Raw genomic sequence first — 21523 nt, forward strand, 5'->3', positions numbered from 1 at the left:
AGAAGATATCAATGCGAACAACAGAAAAAATTTCTTTTTGGATTTTGGCCAGAAAGGATGCTTTTCCAGCTCACTTCAGACATACATTCAAGTACATTGCTGAATTAGGGCCAAGTTTTTTAGCCTATTTTGTAGAGTTCAGTGAATGGTAAGTGGAAATCATATAAGAATAATATTTGCAAACAGGTTGTTAGTAATTACCAAAGAAGACTGTACTTGAAAAGATATCTCTTTCTAGTAAAATAAAAAGAACCAAAACACACTATTTATTCCTACTAGTTGGCCTGCTTACATTTTAAAGAAGCAAAATACAAGTCTTCAAAATGAATTAAAAGGAAATTCCTTTTCTATTTCTTTATAATAGCACAATAGTGAAGAAAAATTTATATTTGTGTGTCCACATTTTTATTGAAATATGTACAAATATATGCAAACTTGGCAACCAACGTGCACTTGACAGTAATGGGTCTATAACAGCTTCAGTGATTTTTTAAAACTGTGATAATGATTATGGAAAGACATACTTTGTTGTGTAAACACTATGTCTAGTAAACTAATGAAACCAAGCTATCAAAATCTATATTGATGGCATGTCATACTTTATAAATTGCTCTGTGTACTGATGATGGTTCAGTACTTACAGACAGGTGGCAAAGATGTCTTGATTTCCTGCAGCCCTGTAATTACAGGGTCTTTGAATATGTGTGTTAACAGGTTGAGATGTATGGTACACGTTAGGTGACTGTACCTCGTAATTCCACTGTACTGATTGTAATTCATAGTCATTTTGATTGTAAGTCAATGGGACAGAAAGAGAATGCTCTTATCTCTGGGAAAGTAAATTATTCTAGCTTAGAACTTCAAGTGTATTCACTGACTGTTCTCCAGTGAGCTTGGAATATTAATGAGATGCTGGCTGACTTCAGGGAGGCAGCAGGTTGTGTGAAAACACAGGCCCTCAGCGTAGTCAAGTTGACAATGAAAGCACTGAATGAATTTTCATCCTGAATGCTTTATGTGTAGGTACCAACAGCAATCAAGTTTTATCTGAACTATTCAAATGTTACTAAGAGCATCTTGCATTTCCTCTGTCAGTAGAATTTTGCATCTTGTGGTTCTCACTTCTTCAGTATGGATCTCTATTTCTTATTTTCACCAAGAATTTTGAATATAAAATTTGCATCCATAGACAGGCTTGTTTTGACTCAAACCTTCAAAGATTCACATTGCTACATATGATTTGCGTCTTCTAGTTCTTCTCTGATAGGAGTGAGGAACACTTTTATAGTCTATGAACTTCTGTAGAAGTAAAACAATCTTGTAAAGAGACTGACATGTCTGAATTCAAATTGCATCAGGGCTTAGAGCACCACAAATAAAGGCTTTGTTTCCTAGTTTCAGCTTGATGCAGGATTCAACCCAGTGTATTTGCTCAGTTGTGAACTCTAGGAAACCTGCTTAGGTCCCAGTTCAGATGTATCTGTACTAATCTTCGTTTAGAAAGCATTCTTGGGGAACACCTTCTGACTGTTTTAGACAAGAATTTCGGAGATTTTCATACATTTACTTTGTTACAAGAACAATGTGGTAATATAAACATCTGAAGTATATAGCTTGAGGCTGTTTGCTTTTCCTTGTGTTTGTATTCTTGTGTTGTTGGGGCTTGTGATGATTCAGACAGGTAGGGAACCACATGATCTGTGAGAGCAGCTCAGTATGGAGAAACTGTAATGTAGGATAAGACACTAAGTTTAAAACTTCAGCTGTGCTTTTCAGATCAGCCTGAAGGACTAGTGAAAGCCTGTTCCACTGCCAGCTACACAAAAGAATAAGCATTCTTCTGATTTGTTATGCTTTTTAATGCTCTTTCACTCTTGAGAACGTGGTGGAGCTGGAAATAGATGTTTATGCTTCAAAGCAGAGGCTCCTCAGGAATGTACACTGCTGTTGCTTCTGGCAAAGCAATGTTGTAGATGTAAGTTAAAAATGTCAGACAGTTCTTTCATTTTGGCTACCAGTATAAGCACTAGTGAGAGCAAGGCAGCAACCTCCAGTTCTTCAGCATCTGGCTTAGTTACTGGACTAGTGACGTCTCTTCTGGGAAGTCTCACTGCTCTTGTGTTTAAGAAACTGCATGGAGAAATATCAACAAAGAAGAGTTAATAATAGTAAGTACTAAAAAAAGCTTTGAATAAAAAGATCTTTATGTTCATATTTCAGGGCCTTAGCTGACCCTTTTCCATCTCCAGATCAGGAAGAAACTATTGAGAACACATTTATTTCAGAATTACTCACCTCCTTTCTGCAGTAGCTGGCTAGGAAAACAAAGTGTGATGGGGTGTGAGTAGTGGCTCGGAAGTGAAATGTTATCTCACCCACTGGGAATCTGCATTATGGCCATAGGGCAGGCAATTGTCATACCAGTGAAAGGGCTCTAGTGCAATGTGGCACTCATCAAGAAGAGTTTACAGGATGCTACAATGATACTCATTTTGGCAAACATTTGAGTATTTTAGGGCCTCTTTTATTCACAATTAGACGTTCAAGATAAAGTCACTGTCTGCACTGCTACCTTTCTTTTATCACTGTCACAGAAGCATAGAGATATGTCTAGTTTGCTTTGCATGCTAGGCAGTAAGCATCTATGACTGTCGGGTAAAACTGTCCACTTTATTGTACCCACCTGGGAGAGTTTTCTTTAGGCATCAGACTGATTAGACATGGAGCTGGACCATGGCTTTATCCAGGAAAGCACCTTAATTCTCCTTTAGACCAGTCTAGGTAAACAGAGGCATGCTTGAGTTAGAGGTTTCTAGGTTTTTGCAAACTCCCTTCAATGCATCTCTGACAAAGAGGAAAGTAATTCTTCGGTAACTCTAGATTTAAATAAAGTTCTGATGAACTTAGACGTGAGTACAATGAAACATGGTTCAAATATCCTTGCAAACCCAAATGTTTTATTTAGTTTCACATCTCAGTTTCAGAGTAGAAAGAAATATTAAAACATTATGCAAAAATACAGCATCCAACTTTATTTTCTTCTGTAAGGTTCTTCCAGTAATACAGCCAACATGTTTTTTTCTACTTGTTATTACCATTTCTTTAAAGAGTTAACTTGTATATGACACGTATAAGTAACAACGCCTTATGTATGGATTAAATCTAATTTCTAGAATTGCAGCTAAAGAGACACCCTGGGACCTGCTGAGATTTCAAATGGTATTCAGATAGGTAAATATGTTTCCTGTCCTCAACCTGAAATGTAGATTGTCTAAATGAGAACAGTGAGAACATCCAGATGAATGCCATGGACAGATGTTACCCAGAACAGAAATGGAAGGAAAAAGTAAAACTTAATAATTTTTAGGAGGAACTGGAAATGAAGAATGAAGACTTATACTTCAGTTTGAGATGTTGGTTTTGCTTGTTAAATATGAATGTGACAAATTATTAATATTCTTTTTAACAATTTTTTTGTTAACTTAAAATAGTAGTTGAACTCTGTTGACTTCTAGAGTACGCTTTTGTGCAGTGATCAGATAATGTGAGCTTTAAAGGAGAAGTGTTTGTATGGCATAGTTATAAGGAGAAAAATAGTCTCCATAACTGAGTGTCAGTCAACAACTCCATCAGGTCTGTGTATGTAATTAGCAGGAAATGCCTTTCCTGATTAAAAACTCTTTATGCGAACAGTTTAGCTGAAACTGTTGCATTTAGGAAGCACGTTTCTTTTTGAGTTCTCAGCTAATGACCTTGTGAGTATATATAGTGAGCATATGAATGCATTTCTGTGAGTTGGGTCATGTAGTCATGACCTGAGATCAGGTCAGGCAGGGGTGTGGAACTAGAGGAGTGAGAAGGAAAAAAATTCCATGGAAGTGTCTGAATCTGTTAAAGAATGGGATTTCCCTCTTCACCTGCAGAGCCATACTATATTTACCTTTGAAGATATACTGTTAAGCCAGTATATCAAACTCACACAGAATTGCAAACTGATAATAACACTGGGAGAATACCAAGTTGAAGGTTTTAGTCCACCAAATTTATGCACCTAGTTTGCTCATGAATTTTAGGCACTCAGATAGTTTTCCTAAGCATCTCTACACTATTAGCTATCAGTTAATTGTAAAAACTCAGCACCTGAGATCTCCTTTGGAAGAGCTTGTGCTTTAATTGTTTCAAAAGCAGGTGCAGACAGAAGTGGGCATCCTGAGGTAGCTGTAATTTGAATGGCTCCCCCTCAGGCAAAGTATTATTTCTCTTTCCATGTTTGTACAGCAACAGGCTGTGTTGAATCTTTTTGCAGTTACTTGGAGCCATGACGTAAATATTCAACCTTAACATCTGTGATGGTCCTAAAATTCAAGATGAAAACCTTACCTGGCTATGGGCCCACTGCTGAGGTGGCAGTGCCTTTTGCATCTTTTTTTTTTTTTTTTTGCTCTAGATATCAGTAAGTGATGCTGACAAGTGCAATGGTTGTGTTTGGTAGTGGCCAGGAGGAAGACATCCTAAGGAAAAAACAGACCAGCACTTGTTTCACTGCTTTGCTCCAAAAAGAAGTCCTCATGTGTCAAACTATCCAAAGTTCTGTAGCTTTGGTATAGAGGATACTGGAACATAGGTGTTAATAAATGTAGAACTGGATGCAAACTGGATAAGTCTAGGCAGATCTGCCATTTCTTCCACCTCCTCGTAGGATATCAGTGTAGCAAGTCTCAGTATTAACCATTGCCTACCCATCCTGCTAAGTATAAGAAGTTGGCAGTCTTCTCTCCCAGTATGTCTGCTAATTGGAAGAATGATACAAAGTTACTAGCATTTTGGCAGGAAAAATAGTGTTGGAAATCATGCCACTTTGGGAAAAAAAAAAAGAAACAACTAGGTATTTCTCCAAAACAGTCCTGAGATTTTTTCAGATCAATTCTAGAAGGCATTTTCTTATTTCTGCAGTTTGTGTGAAGTTTCATTACATTGTCTGCCTTTATACTTTGTGTTGTTATCTCAACAACAAGGTTCTTGGCTGAAAAATCATTTTTTCCGGGTAGCAAATGTTTCATTATGGTTAACAATAGTAGGGTTTCTTTCAACATGAGGTATAATGGAGATAACTCTGCCAAGAGTAATTCAGTGATTACTTCCACATTCTAAACCTGAAACAGTGAGGTTTCCATAATTTGACTTGGAACAGAAAACTTAGCATTTTTCAGAAAGTGTGAATTTATTTAAAGGCACCTTTATGCCTCATTACATTGCTACACATACACATTCGGTTCTAGCATCTTGATAATGCAAAAAAATGATATTTGAACTCCATGAAAACAAGAAAACTTTTCAGTACTCGTAAGGTAATGAGAATGTTAAGAGATCCATTTAGAAACATCAGTCATGGAGAGATTTTGTTCTTTTCAGCATTTCTCAAGAACATTCTGTTAATCTGTTTTGTCAGATTAATATCAGATTTGGAGCCTCTTCATGATTTATTTTCAGAGAAACAGATGTTATCGTTTGTGGCGGAATGAAGGCATATTCTGGGCATTATGTAACCTGCCTTAGCATTAACTTACGTTACGTGTTTTTCCTTCATTCTGCCACAACATTGTAATTGTGCTCAAATGATTCTCAACGTGTTTCCATAGGCATTTGGCATGTTCAGGCCTTGTTTAATATACACTTTGGTCTCTGGTTATAACAACAGTTTTCTTAAATGTATTTCAGTGTTGTCCACCAATTCTGCTTCTGTAGCCTTTGCAGAATTATACAGAATCTCAGTTTATCACTGTAGTGTTAATGGAGTACTATGGACTCTCCACATCTACAGTAGAATCAGGCAGAGAGATAGAGTTGAGAATTATGGCTCCAGCGCAGGCAATGGGGGAAAATTCTGTGAGCATGTGGAAGAACTGTTTACAAACAGTTGAATACTAAAGTCTCCCTAAAGATAGTTTTGCCTGCTCTAGAACTCTTGTGCTTGCATTACAGTATGAGGTTTCCTAGCTTGGTTTTTAATACTGGAATTGCTGCTGTGCTTGGGTCCTGCCAGTTATCCTCAAGTTTTTTAATTAGCTTGTTCCTAACTGGAAGCCTTGTCCTGGCATTGTAGCCAACTGAGGTGAACATGTTTTAACTCACTGGGGTCAGAGATGTACATGATGCTTTCTTTAGTTCATCCCCACTCTCTTTCAGCCTCCAGAGATGGAAGGGGAGGACTTGGCTAACATCAACAACTTTGAAGAATGCCTTGTACACAGCTCTTGGACCTATCTCTTGTGGAGGGCTTTTCCTCTTCTACAGAATAGATTTATTGCTGTGTTTCTCTTAAAGCCTTCTGGTTCAATGGTCAACATTAGCTGGCAGAGAAGACAAAGGATGCTGATTTCTTTTGAAGTAGGGACAATAGTTACTTCAAACGCAGGTCAACGGATGGGCTTGGACTGGGAAACATTCCATTTGAATGCTTTGAGAGTCTTAGAAGCTTCTAGACTGCTGTCGCACCCTGAGTGGGGAATAGTATGTTGGATAAGCCAGGTGGAGCACAGCACCCCCAAGCAAAACAAGAAGATATCTCCTGCCTTTTGCTAAACGTCTTTGACAAGCCTTGCTGAAATTAGTAGAGGTACATAGGTTGGGATTAAGGACCAGTGTTACAAGTTCCCTAATCATTCACTTAGAGCAAATTTACATCAGCAGTTCACACTCATTAACTGTAATTTTTATTATTGGAGAAGTATAGGAAGCAAGAAGAGATTCCCTTGTAGTTCCATATTGTCAATTTAAGGTATAAAATTTCTAGTATATAGGCCTTGCACAAGAACAACAGATTACAACTTCATGGCCTTCACATTTCATAACGAGTCTTGCTTGTGATAGCTTCACCAGACTTTTTTTAAAAGAGAAAGAACGTGTAAGATTCCTGCTAAATTTTGTGCATGTGGAGTCTTGTTACCTCCCTTTAAATCTGGCGTTGCCACACTGAACAGTTAAAACCTATTCAAAAAGGCAAACAATTAGTTAAATATTCAGCCAGAGATATTTTACAGTCTTTAGCTTTTTGTAGACATAAACTAATGTTTATATGCCCAGAAGAGTAAAATTATTGGTGTGATCTTTATCAGCATGTGCTAAAAACCAGAAGAGTGAACAGCATGATTTACAGGAAAACAAGAAGTATTGTTGGAGCTTTTGGATCTTAAAGATTATTTTTTTGTCTATAAATTTAAAATTTGAGTAATATTTTGTTGGGTTTTTGTCTGTTTTGTTTTGCTGTTAACCAAAGCCACTCTCAAATTTGGCCCAAACCTGTGGGCAGTTCTGCTTCAAAGCAGGATGTTGGCCAAATACATGCAGTAAGCAGACTAACGCAAAATTTTAAATAGCAATTAGAATCATTTTCTCTATGTTCACACGATTGAAGTTGTAAATTTTCCCCTGCATATTTGAAAGCAGATATGCTGGAATACTTGCCCTTCATTGTTGCAAAAGAGCATTAGCCTCCAAAGGAGTTTGACTGCTGCCAGGACTATGTTTGCTGCTGACTAACAGTATTGATGTCCGTATTGAAGTCAGCTGAGCCAGCTGACTTGTTAGCCATCCATCTCTAGCTTTCAGTAAATGTCTACCAGTAAAGACGTGCTCAGAAAAGTAAAAGCACTGGCAAGAAAGGAGAAGGAGGGTTCAAGTGACTAAGGGTTTACAACCACAGCTTACAGTTGATCCTACTTTGCATGCAAATGTGTTGCTGAAGATTAAGCTGGCGTCAGGAAGCTAGACATTTCTAGTATGTGAGCCCCCTGGAATGCATTACCTACCTGTCTGCAATTGGGCAGAGCTGTCTGAAATTAATAGTTCATCACAGTGATTTAACTAGAGAGTAAAAGCAGTGTCTTTTGCAGAATGGCAGTAGTCCATGACAATGTATTGTTGTGGAAGAGTTTCATCTCTGCCTGGCTTGAAAGACAAGAGTTAGTATTTCTGACCTCTTCCTGTCTTTCACCATGGCTTGCCGCTTTGGTTTCTTGCTGCATCACCCCTGGGTTTGTTACAGATACTAAAATATATCTTCTGGCTTGTTATACGTGAGAGCAGGTAGAACTAGAGCAGTTTGCTGCTAGTTTCTGGCCTACACATCCAGCTTAGGACTGTCTTCTAGTTCCTGTGTTCTGCCAGAGTTTCCTGAGCACTTTCACAACATATTCCAGGAGATTGGATGACATCCATTTACACTTGCCAAAAGCTTTTGTCAGGGTGTTCTGTGTGAGTATCATGGAAACCCTGCAGTAGAGCTGTGGAGGACTGGTGCTGACCATACAATAGCCACAGAATCAGGACCAAGCCACGAGAACTGGCAGGATCCTAGATTAGTAGATTCAGACATCTGTGTTTGAAACTTATCAGCTGGATAATCATAACAGGAAAGACAGCAAGATTTTCAGATGTAGGATATTAAAGACTAGAGAGACGGAAAGGCCTTTCAGAAGGAAGAGATAGATGGATAGACAGGACCTTGCCAGGAAAAGTTGTGCTGGCTGTTGGATAAGTAACAAATATCCATATTACCGCATTATGCTGATGTTCTTCTGTTCTAGTGCATAGAGTGCCTGTTCTTGTCGCTCTTTTGGGCTTGGTCACTATTTCATAAGTGCCTTCAGATGTAGGGAATGGATCTTCATGATCTGATATTCCTTTTCAGCCTTGCATTTTAAACTGCTCACTTCTTCCAAGCTTGGCCATGACCATGAAGAGCACCTGCTTAAATGTCATTTGCTCTGAATTTGAGAACTATAAAAAAACACTTGAAGGAAACACCAAAGATGTAACAATGCACATATGTCTATACATGAAGAGCGTGTTTAATTCAGGTTTTCTGTCACTGCAGGCTGATGTAAGGTGAATCATTACAGTCATGAAAAGCCCCTTCTATCTAAACCTCCATCACTGAAGACAGTATTGTAGTATACTTTGTAGAGAATATTAGTAGTTACAATTCACATTCTGCAATAAGACAGTTATAGCTAAGGACTGGGTAAGAGCAGACCTGTCTGAAGAGGATTAAGAAGTCATTTTCCTTGCATGCAGGTAGTTCATCCACTGATGGCCCCTGTTAGCAAAGCTGCATCACGTGTGGCACTGGAGGCCATCTGACTCCTGTGCCTCTCCAGGATGTATGCAGGAGGTCTTGCAATCATTTATCATAGTGGAACCATGCTCTTGTATCCTACCACAGAGTATGGAGTTGTTGCAGTTGCCAAGTGTGTGAGAGATGAGGCAATGCTGAAATAGCAATGCTTTTCAAGCAAGTTAAGTCAAATAATAGTTGCCCTTCTAGCACTGCAGCCAAATCAAATGTCTGCACTTCTACTCTCTACATGCATCTGAACATCATCACCCAGTTCATAAAAATAATCAATGATCAACGGCCACATGTGTAATGATTTAGAGTTACAGGGTGTACAGCCAACGAACACTTCAGATCCACTGTGAGTTGAACTGCCTTATGACATGCTGGGTTTCAGAGCAGCTCCTACTCCTTAGCAGAAAAAGTGAAAGGCTTGTTTCAGCCTGAGCATGGAGAGAATGGGTAATATCTCTAGCTAGTACATACATTACTGCCGTCACTGTATTCTCATGCTTTACACTTAACTCGTCTTACTACTTTCCAGACTTTATTGAAATAGAAAGCACAGCCATCATTTTTGTTCCTTCCTTATAAAATGGAAGTTAGGAAAGGGCAGTGAGGAAGTTCTGGGAGATAAAACCTGATCTGACTCATCCTTGTTGCTCTACCTGACATGTTATCATTCTGGGTAAACAGATGAATAAAAGCAAACAAAGATTCTAATTCCAGCAACGCCAGTGAAGGCATGATGAGGATCAATTAGGCATGGCATCACTATCCGTAGCTCCAGAGTAACAACTTTAGCAGGACTTCCATGCTTGTTCTTAGTTAGAAGTCTATTCACGTTACTACTGAAAGTAATGTATTTCTAAATAATGTACTTAAAAGAATATAAAATAGCAATCTCGCTATCAGAATCCTATTCTGCCTGTTAAAGTGCTGTCAAAGAAACCTGGCTCCAGTGTTGGTGAAAGGGGTCCAGTGCTGACAGTAGTGTCTGTGTATACGCAGTGAGTGATGGCTTGGGAAAGTGTTGGCGTAACAGCTTCCCATTTTCAGGACCTATTTTATCAAGTTAATATTGTGGCTGTTGTGAATTGATTTTCTTTCAAAAAACTCAGCAGAAGAAAGCTATTTACCCAAATGCCAAGAGAGCGTGAGGCATCTAAAACCCTGAATTTTAACTAAATTAATTAAGCAATCACCTGTGCCTTTTCTCTTGCTCTCAAAAAAAAAGCTTAAAAATGAAAAAATAGTTAATTAGCATGGCCTATAAAACCAGACAGCTTTTTTGGATGTTTGTAAATGAACAAGATCTGCATCAGTGTTTAAGGTGGGTAAGTGACAAAGAAATTCCATTCCAAAAAAAAGTTTCAGGGAAACTAAGCAGAAATGGGCTATGTAGCAAATGGCACTATGGCTATTGCGGAGATGCTTTACAAATATTTAAAAAGAAAAGTGTCCTCTGAAATGACAGTATCCTTTCCTATAGATCAGTTGTTTTTTTTGCACATTACATGTGCTTGGAATTCTAGGTTTACTGACAAATATTGGAAGTTTCTTTCAGTAACAGATTTGTGTCTCTTTTGTCTGGGCCTTAAAGAACAACTGGTTTTCTTAAAGGATGTGGGAACTCTGACCTGGGGCTGAATTGGTGAGAAGTTGCCTCCTGCAGCCTGCATGACATTATCCTAGCATAACGTGAGCATAGCTGTGGACCTTCCATTTAATTCCTGTTACAGATCAAATTGGGTCATATCTGAGGTCCTCCAGCCTACGTCTGTTTTGTGTATGTTCTGTAAATCTCTCTTTTTTTATCCCCCCTAGGAATGAGAAGAAATATATAAGCAGATACTGGAAAGAAGTGAAAATTGGAGACTTTGTTCAGCTTCGCTGTAATGAAATCATACCTGCTGACATCTTGCTGCTCTCTTCAAGTGATCCTGATGGGCTGTGCCATATAGAAACAGCTAACCTGGATGGTGAAACTAACTTAAAACAAAGACAGGTGGTGAGGAGGTTTTTAGAGCTGGTAAGTCATCATTCTTAACTCTCCTATAAGATAACAGTTTGCTTCAAATAATGGAACTGTTCACCAGTCCACTTCAGAAAAGCTAAGTCTGCTTGTTGTAGTAGTGCTAATGAGTTAGTGTTATGGTTGTCATTAAAACACCAGAATGTGCCAACAGTTGACTTCATAATAGTATAAGTTTTTCCTTGAATTTGAATAGGAATTATTTGGGGCAATTGTGTGTGGTTGGAAAATGTTGAGAAGTTTTGCTGCTTTTATTGTAGCTTGATTTTTGAAAACATATTTTAACTGCCCAGTGAGAAGATACTTAAATATAAACAGCTACTTTTCCCGCCTGCAGTCAGGAATTCAATTAGTAATTTTGCCTAAAACTCTGTGTAGCAGAATATCCCTCCAGCAATTGGAGCATTAAAACTTGAAAAATTTAAAGGGGCAGAATGCATGCATTCTAGAGGTTTGTGTGCTGAAAATCTGTTTTTCTGCTCTCTCGCTCTTACTTATCTCTCCCCAGCAGCATTGTTTTAAAGCAAAACAAAATCCAGGAGATCAGTTACTATCAGCAGAATGAGAGGAAATTGCCTGAAGTTTTACTTAACAATCTTACTGAAATCGTGTTTATTTGTATGCCCTCCTCTCCTGACAGCTAACCCCAATTTCCTGTATTTTGGGTGTGGGAAAAAACAAAACAAAACAAAAAAACCTACTTATTTTACAGAATTCAGCTACATATTTTTCCTAATAGTTGTTCTCATTTGAAGAATGCAAACTGTGGCAGCTTCTGCCATTAAAAGGCCATCAAAGGTAACTACAGAAGCCTATAGCTGCACTGAGGTGTATATCAGTGTTAAAGAAATCCAACCAATAGGATAAACATCAATATGCCTTCCAAGTAATTGTTTATGATAGATATGGCCCTTCTGTGAATAGCATGTAAAAGCATGAGATAAACATTTGTTTAATATTAAGTGAATTACATGTAGAACATAGATGTCCCATGTGAGCTATCACCATGACAAGAAGCTTAATCAGCTACAGGACAAATGTCTCAAAAATTCTGGTTGTTCCAAAGAGGCTAATTAAATTGCTTCTCAAAAGTCTTATCCTGTTCCCACTGAGAGGAAATTTCTCCCAGTGGGTAGAGCTCCAGGGAGGAACTTAGATTATATGTGCCAGTTCTCTGCCAACACGGACATCCAATATGATCTCAGGCAAATGATGTAGGACAAAAACTATAGATTGCATATAGGGATGCTTTCATATTATTAGGTACAGCTAGAAGTGAACAACATGTCCCAGCTCTCTCACGAAGGAAGACCAATAATGGTACCAGCTGCCCCATTCCTCAACAGCAGATGGTTGAATTTTCATGATTCAATACCTGACACACAGCAGGAGATGCTGCTAAGCACAATGAAAAGAATTGATGTATCCAAGTACAGTGAATCACCAGACTGCTGCCCAGAGGAATCCCTTTTGCTGGACTAGGATCTGCAGCTTCCCTGGCAACAACCATCATTTGGCACTAGGACTGTGATACCTGAGGATACTTGTCAACTTCTGGGAGTAGTGACCTCCTTAATGTGTGCGTGAGCCTTTGAGCTATGGAGTAACCCTTCTGTCACTACCCAGCAAACAAATACATGCATTAACCCATCTTCGTTAATGATGTGAACAATGGTGTTGAATGCACTCTCAGAAAACTGAGGGTGGCTGATTCACTGGAAGGTCATGCTGCTGTCCAGAAGGACCTGGAAAGACTTTGTGTGTGGGTTGACAGGAATCTTATGAAGTCCAACAGTGAGAAGAGTGAAGTCTTTAACCTGGGAAGGAACAACCCCATACACCAGTCTGTGCTGGGCGCTGCCCAGCTGGAAAGCAGCTCTGCAAAGAAGGCCCAGGGAGACACAGTGCTCAAGCTAGACATGAGCCATCAGGGCTCTTTCTGTGGGGTGGTCCACAGCTTCCTGGGCTGCATGAGGAAATGATGCATGAGGAAATGATGCATGAGTTAGCATCAGCAGGCTGAGGGAGTGGGACAGCCCTGGGCTCTGTGCAAACAGGCATGGACATAGGGAACCTAGTCCAAGTGATTAAGGGAATGGAGCATCTATCATACAAGGGGAGGTTTAGAGCACTGGGATTGTTTAGCTCAGAGAAGAGGATGCTCATGAGGGATCTCATCAGTGTCTAAATACCCAAAGGAAGGATACGTTGAAGACAGAAATAGGCTGTTTTCAGAGGTGACTAGTGCCAGGAGAAGAGGCAGTGGGCAAAAACTGGCACACAGGAGGTTCCCTCTGAACATCAAACAGCACTGTGCTGTGTGGATGATGGATCCCTCACACAGGCTGCCCAGAGGTTGTGGAGTCTCCTCCTCTGAGATCTCCAAAAGCCACATGGACATGGGCCTAGGCACCTTGCTCTGGATGGCCCTGCTTGCGCAGGGTTTGAATTATGTGACCTCCAGAGGTCTCTTTCCACCTCAGCCATCTGTGACTTGGTGATTCTGTAATATAGCTTTAGTAGGAAAACAGGAAAGGACTATCCCATGAAAATCTCATGTTTTTCACACTCACCGAGGTTTAAGTTGCTGATCTCCAGACTAGGCAGCTGAAGACTTTTAATTTGGATTCTGTACAGTTCTACAAGAGCTGTAATCTTTAGACTATGTTTAGAAGTGAGTGGTCGTGTCATTTTCTCCTCAGTTTAAAATTTATCAGAGACTGAATTAGGCCCCACTGGGGAAGAAGGCTGAGGAAAGAATGCCCACAGCTAGGTTATGTGCCAAGCAGCTCAGTCACGATGTTTGTGGTATGGCTTATTCAGCTTACCCTGCTCTACTGAATAGCATCAGAGCAGGCATTTTGAAGAAATCAGTTATTGTGTGGATACTTGTAGTCAGCTTCATAAACACCTGACACTCTTTGCATTTCCATCCTATTCTCCTTCAGTATCTTAGTTCCCTGTAAGGTAAGGTGGTTATGGGAGTTTTCCATCCCAAAATTGTGTTACTAGATGTGTGGATAAATAATTTCTTGAAATAATTTTTTGATCATTAGATGTCTAGCTATGGTAGTGGTAGGGTCCATAATAATCTGTGAGAGGTTAAACTGGCATCAGTGACAGAAAGCTCATTCATTTCAATGAAAGCTCTCCTGGGCCCCGAGAAGTCAAGTATTGAAAGAGAGCTTGTGAGAAAACCACACGTGACTAACACCCCTCTCCTAAAATAGCTGAGAAAGCAGGAAATATCCAAGCCCTGGTTTGTGTGTCAGCTAAGTTGTAGGCAAAGTGCACACCTGCAAGTTCCAAGTCCTCAGTGCTCAGCCTGCAGCATCACAGAGCTTCACTGTAACAGTGTCATGTGAATCATCTAACAGATTCCTTGCCATCCTCATTAAAGTCATGGCTAAAACATGTCTGAGCACACCGTTAATTCAGGCAGTAGCATTACCTTCCTCCCCTCGTACTAGTTTGGTTCTTATGGTTCTTGAAGGTGTTGCCCTGCTGAGAGACACTCAGTAGGATGGAGGGAAGGAAACCTGCTTGGAAAATGTTCATTGAATAGGAGTTAAACAGCCATGTAGCATGGAATATCAAGGTCACACTTACATTTGTGAGTGAAATTCATTTCCTATCTGGATATATCCAAGTCACCACAACTGGAGGGGATTTATTGTTACATCTCATAAAATACTTTGGAAGGTCAACATTCTTCTGCATCAAATGCTGACCATCTTTTTATCAAGACCCAGCAATGTTTGTTCACAAATCTTTTATAGAACCTACATCCCAAGTTACTCGTGTAGAACAAGAGTGTTTCTGTATTTTTATATTACCATTTTACTCAATGGAATAACTTTCAGCTATGTTCATAGCTGTTTGGTTCCATCTCATTCTACAGCCTTGTTGTTCAAGCAGGAAAACAAACAAATATGTAGTCCTGACCCTCTCTTTCCCACACTGTCCTCTTCACAGAATGATTGTGCCTGGTCATGTGCCTTATCATAAGACAAGAAATAAAGTTTTCTGGAAGCTTCTTCATAAAATATCAGCTGCTCATAGAAGTCTTTGAATAATGTCTCTGTTGCAGTGTCTCAAACATTTAAAATAAGTTGTGTTACAAAGCTTGGCATTTCTGTGTTTCCTATATGAATTATTTCTGAGAATACGCCAGGGAAGTAGGTCAATAAAGGGTAGCTATTTCTATACCCACTGCCCTACTGGGCATGGGAAAGGAGCAGGGGCAGAGGTGGAAGAGTTGTTTTAAGCCACTTTAATGCTTTCCTACTTCTGTCCCTGCCCTGTGCCCACTCATGCAATTTATAGTCAAGATCTTCACTATCAATTTGGAATTGCTAAGTGTGGCATGCTCTGGGCACTGCTCCTGCGTGCTCTCAAAAGCCCTTTCAAGAGAACAGCAAGCCCAGAGCTGTTATGCTGGGCAGAACTGTCCCTTCGAACAGTCACTATTCTGCCAGCATGGTATGAAGTCTTGTTTTGTGTCTCATTTTAGGATTAACAGCTTAGTTGCAGAGGATGTAACAGGTCTTACAGTTTTCCTCTTCCAAACCTTTGTTTGGAAGAAAAGTACTGTTCTGATCTCTTCTTGGCCTGATGCTAGAAGCGGCAATAAGCAGTTATAGAAGCAGTTCTCATCCGTGCCTCCAGTATTTTGCAGACATTCTTATGCTCTAAACACACGCTCAGAAGTTCCAAGATCAGCATTTGTGGGCTGGGATTGGACTTCTCCGTTTCTAAATTCCAAGAAACTGTTTTCCTCTACAGTGCAGATGACCAGAAATGTTGCTTATTTTGTGCTGCATTGATTAATCTGAATAATTTTTAGTACACGAAGAACCTACTGTTTGCTAGCTTTGCGTGTTTGTTAACAAATGGGATCTGTCTAACACAAGACTGCTTTCTGTACACAGTTCTATGTCCCATTGATAGGCAAGCTGTGAAAAGTCATCAATACGTTCCCTCTTGGTGGCTCGTATGTCTGATGATTCTAGTTAGAATGTGCACCTTGTTCTTGGACTCTCAAGACAGTCAGTCTTGCAAATAAAGAAATGGCACAGTAAGCAAGTTGAAAAAGAAAAAAAGAATAGGGATTTTTTTCAAAGGCCTTGACAGTTTCTGCTCCAAGATTGTGAACACTGTGATCTTGCTATCCTGAAACTGCAGTGCCAGGGTGTGTTAGCAATGTCAGAAATGTATTTCTGCATTTTCACCCTTGCAAATTGAAAGGATAGTGAACTGTCCACACTGAAACACAGATCAGAGCTGTGTGTACAGTGTGACACAGCCAGGAGGGAGAGTGCTTCACTAAACCCCCCTGTGGCTGATCTAATGGTGTTAACCAGTAAGTATCTGTAGGGGAAAAAAAAAAAAGTGTTTCTTGGTATTACACAGTTTTCTTCTAGTTTCCATCCAACTCTTGCTGCTGTCTAGTCACAGCAACAATTTCTGTTGTGCTGGATCTAATAGGAGACACATTATGAAAGAAGAATCAGTGTTTTCTGTATGACTCTCTGGGTTGCTTTGCCACCACACCCTGCCTAATTGCGCATGGAATGTTTTACATGCATGTGAAAAGTTTTGTCAGCCACTCTTCACAGAGCGGATAAGCAGATACAGCTTTGACTGCAAAAGCTCAAAACTCCCTTTCAGGTCTCATAAACTTGATTTAGGATATTTTGATAGTATGAATCTAGACTCACGAAAAACATTTACATTTTCTTGCTGCCTTGCAGTATGAAACAAACAAAATACTTCACTGTTTTCACTCAGTATGCCTTTCAATAAAGTGTACAAAGACTCACTGTAGATCGTGGAGTTGCTTATGGTTTATTAACCACTGGCCATGTCCTAGATGTTACTGTGGAAAGCTTCAATTCAGCTGAAAACTAAGCTAAGTCTAGCAGCTACTATCCCCTTTGAGAAAGTGCGTTTATCTCCCTGTGAGCTGATGGGGGGAGATGATGGATTTATTTTCTCTCTTTTTCTCTAAGACTAGACCTTTATTCAAAACAAACTTGTACTGGCATGATTTAACAGATTTAGATAAGCCTTGCAAATGACTTTGTGGCTGCTTATTTATTTTGTCTAAAAGCAGATTTGAATATGATCTGCCTGTTTGGAGGATTCATTTGCATGCAGACTAGCACCAAAATAACTCAGACTGATTTTCTTACAAGACAGTATGTGAACCCTTCTGGAATATGTATAAACTCAGAGCCTGTGCCTTCTGCAAGCACATTTGCTCCTTCATCCCAGTCTGGAAGTTAGGCTGAATTGACAGCTCTAACCATCATCCAGCATGTTGTTGTGTAATGCTGGAAGCATCTTAGATACTGCTTAGAAAAGTAGTCCCATGTCTCCCTTTTCCGAGCATTAGGACATTTATACGTCTCTTTCTTTCCCCGTGAGCCCTGAACAGAAACTAGTTCAGAAGAAAAGGTAAGACTGCTTTTTAGAAGGGCTGCTCTCTAAACCTGGCTGTGTTGATAACTGTAGGCTGCACTATTTGTGAGGTACTTCAAGAAGGGCAATTCATGTTTCTTGCATGCAAACAGTTCCCAGGGCAGCTCAGTGTCTCTGTGGACATGCTTTTAGCATTCAAGCTCTCTTTCTTTCAGCTTTTTTTTCCATTAAAAAAAAAAAAAAGAAAAAAGAAGTAAGAAAGCCATTTTCAAGTTCTAGTTTAGCCTAAACAGAGCCAAGGTTTCTTGTGTAGCCATCTGTATTGATTAAGCTAGCCCAAGAACAGCTAAGGTAAAATCAGCACAATTCCCATGCAGACTAACATTGAACTTACTGATATGAGCTCATTATCTCAGAAAGTTCCCTTGTCACTGCTTGGCCTACTAATAAGCTCATGCTGTCATCATGGAATCATAAGATGGTTTGGGTTGGAAGGGATCTTAAAGACCATCCAGTTTCAACTCCCCTGCCATGAGCAGGGACACATTCCACTGGAACACGTTGCGCAAAGTTCTGTGCAACCTAGCCTTGAACACTTCCAGATGTGGAGCATCCACAGCTTCTCTGGGCAACCTTTTTCAGTGCCTCACCACTCATAGTGAAGAATTTATTCCTAACATCTAATCTAAAACTACCCTCTTTTAGTTTAAAAACGTAACGGCTTGTCCTATCACTGTACTCCCTGACAAGAGTCCCTACCATCTTTCTTGTAGGCTCCCTTTGATACTGACAGGCCACAATGAGGTCTCTCCAGAGCCTTCTCTTCTCCAGACTGAGCAGCTCCCACAGCTTCCCTGGGAGAGGTGCTCCAACCCTCTGACCACCTTTGTGGTTTCCTTTGGACCCCCTCCAACAGCTCCCTGTCCTTCTTGTGCTGAGAGCCCCAGAGCTGTACATAGTATTGCAGATGACGTCTCATGAGAATAGATAAGAGGGGTAGAATCCCCCTCAGCTGAGAACCTTCCCTCAGCCTGCTTGTTTAACTCCTTTTGACACAGCTCGGGATGCAAATGGCATTCTCAGTTGCAGGCACACATGTTGCGTATTGAGAAGCTGAATTTATGTCAACTAACAGCCCAAGTCCTTCTACTCAGGACTGCTATCAATCCATTCCCCGCCCAGCCTGTGTTTGTACTTGGGATCATCCTGATCCAGATATGAGATCTTGCACTTGACCTTGTTGAACTTCATGAAGTTCACACATGCCCACCTCTTGAACCTGTCTGAGTCCTGCTAGATGACATCCCTTCCCTCCAACATGTCGACTGTACCACACCAGCTAGGTGTCATTTGTGTACTTGCTGAGGGTGCACTCCATTCCAATGCATGCCACTAACAAAGATATTAAATAATACTGGTCCCAATACAGACCCTTGGGGGATACTACATGTCTCTAGTCTTCACCTGCACATGGAGACATTGACACAACTCTTTGAAAACAACTATCCAGCCAATTCCTTACTCACCGAGTGCTGCTATTTCAGTAAGTAGAAGTAGTACTCTGTTGTAATCAAACAGCTGACAACTAATCAGCATACTCAGTCTTATTTAAACTGTAAGTGCTTTTATAGGGTAGAATCAGGCTACAGGAACAGTGAATGTATTTCCATCATCTTCAGAGGATTATGCTGTGTGTGTGTGCCGCCTTTTTTTTTTTTTTTTTTTTTTGCATTATTTTGAAAAGGTTTTCAAGGCTAGGAAAAATGATTTGAAAATTCCTGATATGCATCAAATTAGTGCTCCATTCCACACACACTGACAAAATTAGATCTCCTTGAGGGAATAAGAGTTAAAAAAAAATAACTAAACAAGCAAAAGAAAATAACGTTTTTCCCTATGCACTATGAGTATGTCAAATTAAGAGCTTTTTTTTTTTTACAATTTAGCTGAAGATTTTAGTAACACAAATCTTCTGTGTAGTGCGAAACACTTGCATGTCAAAACTTAAAGACCCTTGTTAAAGGTTACACCCAGAATGTTCAATAAATTACTTTGATGAAGGTTGAATCGCTATGAAAAGCTCTCCATCTCTACTGTTGCATCTTTTTTTGGGTAGCACTGTGTTCAGAGATGACTTTTGTGGAAACGGAATATCTCTAGTTAAAGAGGAAGCAACTACCTTCTCTCTAAGAAAGAAAACACATGGAGAGCAGCTGCATGCAGAATGTCATACTGCTGGGCAGGATCTGAGTCTATGCTTTGACAAACCTTTATGCTCACTAAGAATCCTAGGGGACTTAGGAGAACCATTTTTCACTTGGCTATTTGACCGTAGCATGCAGTCTCAGACTGAAGGGTGAGGGGAAAGGATGCAAATAAAAAGAAACTGAAGAATGATGGCTCACTTCCTGTTCAGCCAGTTTCGAGCAAGGTCACCATCTTTTTCTGGTTACCACTGTGCAGGTGTCTAGGCCACAGGTTTGACTGTTAATTAAAGGGACAAAGAATTTGAATAAGACCAGATTTTTGATATCTTAATCTTATCACTGGGGGCTGAGTTGGGTAAAGAGTTCTGAATGGTGCTGGGTACTTGACTTTCACCATTGATGTTGACTGATTATGTTTTTGTGTTTAAATATGAGAGAAAGGGGCTGAAGTGATGAAACTAAGTTTGAATGGCTGCAAGGGATCTCCCATTCCTCAGGCAATCAATCCAGCACTGGTGGAACAGTGGTAAAACCATATAAGAAAACATATTGTGCCAGTGCTTGTGCTGCAGCAGACCTCTAAAAGAGGTGGGAGATTTCATTCTCCATATGGCTAGTCCAGCATCTCTTCATTGTGCTGTTGCTGAGAAAAGCGATAGAAAACGGTAGAGAATTTCACGTATATAGAGAAAATGAAATATTTTACTGTTTCCTACTAGAGAGAAGTAAACATTCGCACTTAAAGCAATCTAAGAGGAGGTTTTCCCATTAAACTCATCTTTATTTTTATTGCTTTCTCATGACTTTCCCGATCCCCCAGCCTAATTCAGTTTTACTAAACAAGTTTATTTTTGGAACTGTTTATTCCTTTGCCATACATTGGATCTCAGCTGAGCATGGGAAATATCTGGAATACCTGTTCTCAGAAATTAGATTTTATAAAGTAATGCTGAGAACTTTTGATTTTAGGGTCAGGAGCTTTGAGCTGGAAGCATATCTTACCACATCTGTCTCTGAAAGCACAATCCCAGTTGGCAATATCAATGATTAGGAAAAGACAGAAGGGCTTTATTTTACAGAACAGGAGGGTTCACAGTATAGAGGTATGTGTAACTGCAGGAGTGATCGTATGGTCTCACTTTCCTTTGTTAGCACCAAAGTAAGGAAAGGGTCTCCTCTTCTACCAGAAAAGGCAGAGGAACATAATGAGGAACTCTTGTATTCATCTCAACATCTAGGATGTGAACCTCAATTCCACTTCTCTTTTCTCCACCTGTTACCCCCCAAGTCTTATACATGTTTTAGTACTGATAAGGCCACAGAGAGCTGTAGATATTTGCATAAAATGTTATTTACATGGGAAGTTATTTTACATGGGAACTGTTATTTCAAGAAATTCACAAACATTTCCATTCATTCATTATACTCAGGTTCATACTTTCAAGCTCTGTTACAACTCTGCGATGGTCAGACACTTAGTATATGACTATTCTGTAGGCACATGGCTTGAGTTGATACTGTTCTCCGTACAGAGTTACAATGCTTGTACTTCTATTTGTTTTTGACTTAGAAGCATCAGTAGTGCATATTGATTTATAGACAGCAGTGCTAACCTGTTAATTCAGCTTTCTTAATGACATAGTAACGGAGTGTTTTATGTAAGAGAACACTTATTCTTTTGCCTTCTAAAAGGAAGAGATTTTTATGTTTCACATACAGCATGGTTAAAAAGCCCGTATAAGT

The 21523-nt window shown here is 39.8% G+C and overlaps 1 protein-coding gene across 1 annotated transcript in view; it reads left to right on the forward strand.

The window, feature by feature from the left end:
• The window catches only part of ATP10A (ATPase phospholipid transporting 10A (putative)), a 109645-nt gene that overhangs the window by 33311 nt on the left and 54811 nt on the right, over positions 1-21523 (forward strand). The window contains exon 2 of the mRNA XM_003203146.5: positions 10943-11147. Coding sequence (XP_003203194.1) covers positions 10943-11147 — 205 coding nt within the window. The remainder of the gene's footprint in view (positions 1-10942; positions 11148-21523) is intronic.

Source organism: Meleagris gallopavo, chromosome 1 (genome assembly GCF_905368555.1).
Source record: "Meleagris gallopavo chromosome 1, MGAL_WU_HG_1.1, whole genome shotgun sequence".
Lineage (NCBI taxonomy): Eukaryota > Metazoa > Chordata > Aves > Galliformes > Phasianidae > Meleagris > Meleagris gallopavo.